An 8,978-nucleotide genomic window follows, 5' to 3' on the forward strand; every position below is an offset into this window, starting at 1 on the left:
CGCCTCCCAGAGCCAGGGATAACAACTCCGGGGGACGTTCAAGGTTCTAATCTTTGCTAAGAGCCCTTGAAAGATAATGTCGCAAGACGGTAAAGCATCTCTCTGAGCTGGCTAGGGAGGGACATCCAATCCATTTTAAAGATGGATAAGTCAAGGTCTAAGGAGACTAAGCCATTGGCACAAACACAACAAGGGAAGCCAGGAAGAGAAGATGGAACATTAATTCATTCCCTCGCTCGCTCACTCACTCACTCGCTCTCTCCCTCCATCGTGTATTCGGTGGCTATGTCATTATCTATAGAGCGGCTGCTGTGTCCCAGACTGCATATTCCACAGAAAGCCTGAGGCAATGATTATTCTTTCATCCTCCCATGATGCTTCATCCAGGGGTTCAATTATAAATAGTTATAATCACTGACATTTATTCAGCTCACTATTTGCCAGGGATTGTGCGAAGAACTTGCCTGCATTATCTCATTTAATCCCCACAATAACCCTTGGAGGGAGGTATAATTGTTATTGTCTCTATTCTACAAACAGGAAACCCAGGCTTAGAGAGATTAAATAACTTGCTCAAAGTTACCCAGCAGGGAGGGATGGAACTGAGCTTAGAACCTAGGTCTTTCTGACTTCAGAAGCCAGCGGTTAACCTCCGTGCTGTCCTGCAGAGGTTCAAACTGGTGGCGGATAAGCCAGATGCAGTCCACAGACACGATTTCTTCTATTTTTAATGCAGCCCACGTTCAAAACATGAGACTGTGCTTTTCCAAATAAGATTTCCTTATTTTTCTTTTCAAGAGTTCGGGCGGTTTGGCCACATGGGGCCTGTATTCCTTCCTGGCACAGCCAGCTGCTCACGACCCTGCCTGCCTGTGCGGCATGGCTCACAGACACCCTCTGCCTGTCTCCAGAGGTGGTTGGGTTTGTGGCCCTCGCTAGGTGGCCTCTTTATTCCTTGGCAAAATGCAGTACCATGATGCAGAATGAGTACCCCCTGGATGGAGACGGGAGCTTTTACCCTAGAGGGTCACTTTTCCTCTCCACTTGGCCAAATCCATGGGAACCCCGAAAACACAAAGGGACCGGGGCAGTAAACAGCCTATTAGCTGTCACTACACCTTTCCCGCACTCCTCCTGGCTGGCCACAGCCACAGAGCATAAAAGGCAGGCCCACCATGTCGGGAAAATGCCCGACCCGAAAAGCTTGTCGCAGTGCAGCCCATGGCAACCCATTGAAGGCAGATAAAACACTTTCAACAATATCACCTTTTATCTTCGCCTTGTGGGCCAAGGGAATAAAACACAGTTGCCAAACACAAATTAATGTGTAATTATTTTCCTCGCCTGAATCATTTTCTTTCATGTGCCAGAGCATGCTGAGCAAATGGCACCACACCTTGGACTTTAATTGTGGTAATCAGGACTCTGAGCCACAAGAAAGGTTTTTCTAATGCCTCCCTTAGCACTGACTTTCAAGCTGAAGCAACTGAATTTCCCCCATTCTTCTCTTCTTTTTAAGGGAAAGAGATGTATGTTAGAAGAGGTTCTGAGGCTGCTGCACCCGATACCATACCTGGTCGGCCATGGGAAAGGGCCCACCTCCGAAACATAAACACGACCAGCTTTGACAGGTGACTTTATGTGCTCATGGCTGTGCTGTTCTCTAATTCATTTGGTGACTAATTATTTGCTTAGTAAATTTAAGACCACCTATCTTTGTATTAATCATATAATGGGGTACATGTTATGTTGTTTATCTGTAAGATGGCCGTGAAGTGCCAGTCATGTGTATCCAGGAAGGAAAGAGGAAAGTGAGGGTTTACAGGGGGCTGTGTCTAAAGAAACATCAGGAATATTGGTGGCCAATTCTGATCCTCTAAGGCTGTGTTGTAAGTTGTTTTTGGTTTTTTTCTGAGACGGAGTCTTGTTCTGTCGCCCAGGCTGGAGTGCAGTGATGTGATCTTGGCTCATTGCAACCTCCTCCTCCCTGGTTCACGCGATTCTCCGATCTCAGCCGCCCTAGTAGCTAGGATTACAGGCGTGCACCACCATGCCCAGCTATTTTTTGTATTTTTAGTAGAGACAGGGTTTCACCATGTTGGCCGGGCTGGTTGCAAACTCCTGACCTCAAATGTTCCACTGGCCTCGGCCTCCCAAAGTGCTGGGATTACAGATATGAGCCACCACGCCTGGCCTGTTGTAAGTTATTTTGAGCCAATTCTCCTTTCTGCCTGAGCAGATCTAAGGTGGCACTCCCAGGTACTCGGTGATGGTTTGGACACTAGAAATTAGCTATTCTTACAGGAAAACTGCCTGTCTCTTGTCATCAGGAATGAGACTGTGTTTAAAGACATTCATGGAACATCAAAAACACTGCCACGTTTCTCCACGGACTGTAGGTCCTCAGCCCTGGATGTGACCACACACTCTACGGAGCTCCGCCGGCTCCTCCTGAGAGTCCTTTGTCGCCTTTGGGGTTGAGGGAGGAATGTGGGGTTAATGACTTTGTATTTCCTTCAGTAATAGATGAATTGGGGTGCTGTTTTGAACAAGGACATGAGGATGCACCTTTGAGTCTAGAATGTGTTTATGACATACCTTCCAGTGTTCTTTATGCGATGGGCCCAAGCCATGAGAGTTCTTAGTAACTTAACTGGTGCACAGCAGACAGTCAGCAGCGTGCAATAAAGGACCAAAACTCGCATAAATGAGTATTTTAAGAAAGTCCTGGGAAGGATGGCTGAAGATAGGATTAGTTCTTTATCTATCCAAGCACGCATGCATTTATGTGTTTATTCAACCATGATTGAGTGCCTACTCCAAGAACTGGGAATACAAAAAAGAAAGAGATTCAATCTTGCTCTCAAGAGGAGACCAAGGAGCTGGAAAGAAACAGTGACTCTTGGCAGCCACGACGGGGAGCACCTGGCCAGTGGTCTGTGGCTGCGTGCTGAACAACTAGCTCTCTGAGTATAGTTCTGACACGATATTTTCATTTGCACTCACGAGATAAACGTAAAACAACAAAGACTCTGTTGGAACCCCACTTGTTCATTGAAGTCGAGAGGAATTTCTTCGCTAAATTGGGTAACAGTTTTCAAAGACAGTCACGTGTTGCATAACAATGTTTCAGTTGGGCGATGTATATGGCAGTGGTCCCGTAAGATTATAATACCAGATTTTCACTCTATCTTTTCTGTGTTTAGATGCACGTATACTCACCATTGTATTTCGATCGTCCGCAGCATTCAGGACAGTAACATGCTGTACAGGGTCATAGCCTAGGAGCAATAGGCCGTATGGTCTAGATGTACAGTAGACTATCCCGTCTAGGCTTGTGTAAATACACTCTACCATGTTCTCTCAACGACGGAATCACCTAATGAATGTATTTCTCGGAACGCATTCCCATCGTTAAGCAATGCATGACTGTATTGGAAGACTATTTTTTTCAATTTTGGGGAGTTTTTCGCAATGTAATAACTACAGACAGGATGCATGTGAAGTTCAATCTGCATTGCTAATACTTTTTCATCACTTTTTTAAAGTCTAGAAAATCAACACAACAAACTAAACGTGACTCATAGCTAAGATTTAAACGACCGTGAAGAGAGAGCAGTGTATGGATTCAGGGTCAACTGTTGAGAAATGTTAAGTGTATGAATATTGAGAAATTCTAAGTGTATGATATTTATATATTGTCCTGCCACTTTGGAATATCCCAGGTAGTTTTCTACTTGGTGGGTGGCGGTGCGGGGGCGGCTAAGTTTTCCTTGCCATCTTTCTTCCTAGCAAACAATGTTTCCTCTGCAACATTTGGCAATTTCCATGGTATCAATACTCCAGTCACGGCCAATTTCAAAGTTACCAATGAGATATCATTAAGAGAGGCACAGTAGCACACTATTATATAGAGTCTCCATTGTACAGCTGCAATGGAGGTAAATAATCTTAAGAGGATTAGATAATAGTAAAATCTAATAAAATAATTAGGAAGTGATGAGGTTTGAGTATTTATGAGCTGTGTTTTTAATACAATTTACTTAATTATAAGTTTTTATAATTTAACCTTTAATAATTGCTGTATTTAACAACCAGCTTGCAAAATTCCTAACAATTTAATAATTGGCTCTCGTAGGCCAGTGAGGGCAGGCTCTGGCATGTTCCTGTATTTAACCCAGCATGAGAGGTCAGGGAGGGCTTCTTAGAGAAGGAGATTCCTGAGCCAAGGAGAAGCATGTTGTGGCGCAGAAAAGACTCCGAGCTCCAAAGTCCAGCTTCTGCGAGTTCAAATCCCAGCTCTGCGTCTTCCTGATTCTGTGACCCTATTGTTAGTTGCTTCCCTATTCTGTACCTCAGTTTTCCATTCCTAAAAATGGGTATCATAATGCTTAAATTGCAGGGTTGCTTTGTGGACAAAGTGCCTGGCTTGTACAAGATGCCCTCACATATTAACTCTTAATGTAAGACAAGTAGGAATTCAGGGGACGGTGGGGACCATAAGAACATTCCAGACGGGGAGAGCTAATACACAAGGGCAAAGTGAGAGAGAGCCAAGGGTTTGTGGGAACTGACACAGCACCCATGAACATGCAAATGAAGCTGGAAGAGGAGGCCTTGAATGTCATGGTCAGAAACGTCACCTTGATCATGGAGGCTGGTCCCTAGGCTCTAGTGGAAGTGTAGGGATGGGGGCATTTGTCTGGCTTATTTCTTGATCTGTGAACTAGAGCTTGCTCAGCCCAGACCATCAAGGACCATGGTGGTAATGAAAGAGGCTACCTTTTGAAAAGTGTCTAGTGGTTGGGTGCAGTGACTCATGCCTTTAGTCCCAGCACTTTGGGAGGCTAAGCCGGCAGGTCACTTGATCCCAAGAGTTTGAGACCAGCCTGGAAACACGGCAAGACCCTATCTCTCTTTAAAATATATATATATATATATATATATGTGTGTGTATGTGTGTCTGTATATATATACATATATATAATACCTATTTAATAGACATAATATATATGTAATTATTATATATACATATATGTATATATATCGATACATATATGTATATATATCGATACATATATATGTATATATCGATATATGTATACGTATATGTATCGATATATGAATATGTAATATGAATATATGTACATATGAATATGTAATATGAATATATATGTATATATCGATATATGTATATGTATATATATCGATATATGAATATATAATACAATAGATATAAAATATATATATTACAATATATACATATATGTATATATACCTATAGAGATATATAGATACATACGTCGATACATACATATATAAATATATACACATATATGTGTATATTGATATATATACACATATACACATCACATATACACATATGTGTATATATTGATATATATTGATATATATACACATATATTAATATAAGTTAAAACAGATATTTATATATGTAATATAGATGTATACGTATATGCTTATACATATTCATATACATATATGTACATATATGTTTATGTATATATGTGCATATATGTATACGTACATTTATGTGCATGTGCACACATGTACAAACATGCGCACGTGTACATCTGTACATATGTGCATGTGTGCATGTATACATCTGTGCATACATGTACATGTGTACATGCATGTGCATGCTTACCTATACATGCATGTGTTTCTGTATGTGTGCATGTGCACGTGCATACATATATGTACATATATGCACACGTGCGCATATATGTACATACATGTACATTCGTGCACATACAAACATATGTGCATGTGTGCATATATGTACGTGTCTGCATGGACGTGCATATATGTACATGTGTAAATATACGTGCATGTGTGTGCATACGTGCATATGTGTGCACACGCACATGTATGTATGTGTGTACATATGTGTGCTTGCACATGTGTGCATATATGCACATGTGTATATGTATATGCATGTGCTTATGCTTGCATATATGTGCATATGTACATATAGGTGCATGCATGCGCATCTGAACATATGTGTACATGTACATGTAAGTACATGTGTGTATGTGTACAGGTGCGCACATGTGTGCATGCACGCAATATGCGTACACACGTATGTGTGCCCATGTACATATGTGTGCGCGTGTACACGTATGTACATTTGTACACGTGCACATATATGTACATAGTGCGTGTGTGCATGTGTACATGCATGTGTATGTGTACCTATGTGTGCATGTGTATCTGCATGTGTACATGTGTGGGTATATGTGCATATATGTATGCATGTACATGCGTGTACATATGTGTGCATGTGTGCGTGCATGTACATGGGTACATATATGTGCGTGTGTGTGCATGCATGCACATATATAAGCACCTGCATATGTGCAAGCACCTGCATGTGTACACGTGTACATATATGTACATATATGCCCATGTGTGCATGAGTACATATATGTGCATGTGTGCATGTGTGTGCATGCCTACATATGCATCCATGTGTGCATGTGTGTGCGTGTACATGTGTACATATGTACATGCGTATGCATGTGTATATGTATGTGCATGTGTTCATGTGTGTGCATGTGTACATGTATGTGTGCACATGTGCATGTGTGAATATATGTATACGTGCACATATGCACGTATATATGTGCATGTATGCATATATGTATGCATACATATATGCATTTGTATATATGTGCATATGTACAGACGTATAATACATATGTACATGTTTGGATATATATTTATATATACATATATGTATATGTATGCATTATATATGTACATAATATATATTATGTACATATATGAATATATATGCATATATATATTATATATGTATATATACACATTATATATGTGTATGTACATGTATATACACACACACACACACACATATATATATAAAGTATTTAGCACAGAGCCTGGCACACAGTCAGTATTCATTAAAGTTGGTTATCATCATTCGTATTCTTTCTAGGGCCCTGCTCAGTGCCTGGGAACAAGAGGAGATCAGTAAATGCTTGTTACAGGCGTGTTGGGCTACCTCACACTGAAGCAAAATTGTTGCTCCTGCTCCTGGCATGCAGCTGCCTGGTAGAGCTGGGAGGGCCCCAAGAAGGCAGCTGCAGCCGGCATCCACCTTCTGTAGCACAGGTGCAGCTGAGATGGCTTTCTCCAGATCTAGATCTGGGGGTACCTTGGGGAATTCTCTTTGAGTCCCATGATTAAGCTGCTGTAAACTTCACAGATAGCCCTCAGCTCGTTCTGGGGCATGTATGACTCTATCACAGCTGCCCAAAGACTCACCCCTGGGATGGCTTGGCTGTTTCTTCCTGTGCTGGGTAGACTGGGTTTAACTTAAGAAGACAGAAACCAAGGGCAACGGAGATTCAGCATGGTTCTCTGGATAATTTAGGGTCCTACAGAGTGTTGTTGAGGAAACAATCATGGACATTTGCTTCTTTGTTTTGCATGAAATAACTAGTTTGCCTGTTTACAGAAAGTTCTGTCATTTATCTGGCCTGCACAGACACAACCAAGAACTTGCTGTTGCTTTTTTAATTAAATACCTACTGTGTACCAGAGGCTTTCACAGGGTTAGTTGCAGACTCCTGCTCACAGCTGGGAGCGATTTCTTGAGATAAGCCGGGCTAATAGAAGAGAAATTTAGTGTTGATGAGGCACCTGCACGGTTATTGTCGCATTGAACCCTTAGGACAACTTCATGAGGCCAGCGTTATTAGAGCCATTTTAGAGATAAGGAAAATGAGGCACAGGGAAGTTAACTGAATAATAACAATGCTTATTTTTGGAGTGCTTAGGACTGTGAAGTGACATTACACTCAGCAGCCCATTCCCGCTTTGCTGTAGCTGGGTGAAGTAGGTGCTATTACTATCACCCTCAATTTTTTTCTCTTGAGATGGAGTTTCTATCTTGTTGCCCAAGCTGGAGTGCAATGGCACTATCTCCACTGACTGCAACCTCCACCTCCCGGGTTCAAGCAATTCTCCTGACTCAGCCTCGCGAGTAGCTGGGATTACAGGCATGCACCACTATACCCGGCTAATTTTTTGTATTTGTAGTAGAAATGGGGTTTCATCATGTTAGCCAGGATGGTCTCGAACTCCTGACCTCTGGTGATTTGCCCACCTTGGTCTCCCAAAGCGCTGGGATTACAGGCGTGAGCCACCACACCCAGCTGTTACATCCTCATTTTACAGACAAGGATTCTGAGGCTTAGCTAGATCTTTGGGGATGAGCGGTGGAGCAAGGGTTCCAACCTTGGGATGACTCCAAAATCCAAGCTTTTAACCACAATGGGCACAGGTCCCAGGGGCGGGAAGTGGAGTCAGGATTTGAAACCAGCTAGGTTTGTCCCTAGGGAAGGTGTTCTTCTCCCTCTTAACCCTCACCTGCCACCCCCACCTCCATCTTCTTGCAGGTAGCATGGAGATTTTCACCCTCAGAAGGTGGAATGACATGACTCGCAGCTAAGATCTAAACAGCCATGCAGAGAGAACACTGTGTGGGTTCAGGGTCATCCACTGATTCTAGGTCCACTTGAGCCGGTTCTCATTCATTTCTAGATTTTAATCTAGAATATCACAGTGGAAATAAAACCCATCCTTTGTCCTCCCGCAAGCTCCTTCCATTGTCCTCCCAGGGAGATGCAACCCTAGGGATGAGTGAGGAATTGCCGGGTGTCCAGGGAGGGCTGGAGAGGAAGTGCTTTGAATTCGTTGTGGCAGATGTCATGGCTCCATCTCCACGCCACCAGCCGGGCTGAGAGTGACCAGCTTCTTGCAGAAGTTCCAGCTTTCCTATTTCTCACTGCAGCCTCTGTGCCATGACTGGGCCAGGCCCTTCAGAACATAGGCCTCCTCCCAAGCGCATCTTTTTTGGCCAAATTCACACCAATTTAAGAGAACTCATCCAGTCTTCCCAAAGCAACAAAGCCTAGGAAGAATGAGAGGAA

At 42.7% G+C, this 8,978-nt stretch overlaps 1 protein-coding gene across 1 annotated transcript; it reads right to left on the bottom strand.

Moving 5' to 3' along the window:
• Positions 1-5,154: 5,154 nt before the first annotated feature.
• Positions 5,155-6,456, bottom strand: LOC135275149 (uncharacterized; the record flags this gene model as incomplete). The annotated part of the gene is made up of 3 exons (XM_064376522.1): positions 6,349-6,456; positions 5,289-5,362; positions 5,155-5,191 (listed from the first exon to the last, which is right to left on the bottom strand). Coding segments are annotated over exons 1-3 (219 nt in total), but the record flags the coding sequence as incomplete, so codon positions are not given.
• Positions 6,457-8,978: the final 2,522 nt, after the last annotated feature.

This window comes from Aotus nancymaae, unplaced genomic scaffold (genome assembly GCF_030222135.1).
Source record: "Aotus nancymaae isolate 86718 unplaced genomic scaffold, 86718_ANA_hifiasm-v0.15.2.pri h1tg000015l_1, whole genome shotgun sequence".
In the NCBI taxonomy this organism is placed as follows: domain Eukaryota; kingdom Metazoa; phylum Chordata; class Mammalia; order Primates; family Aotidae; genus Aotus; species Aotus nancymaae.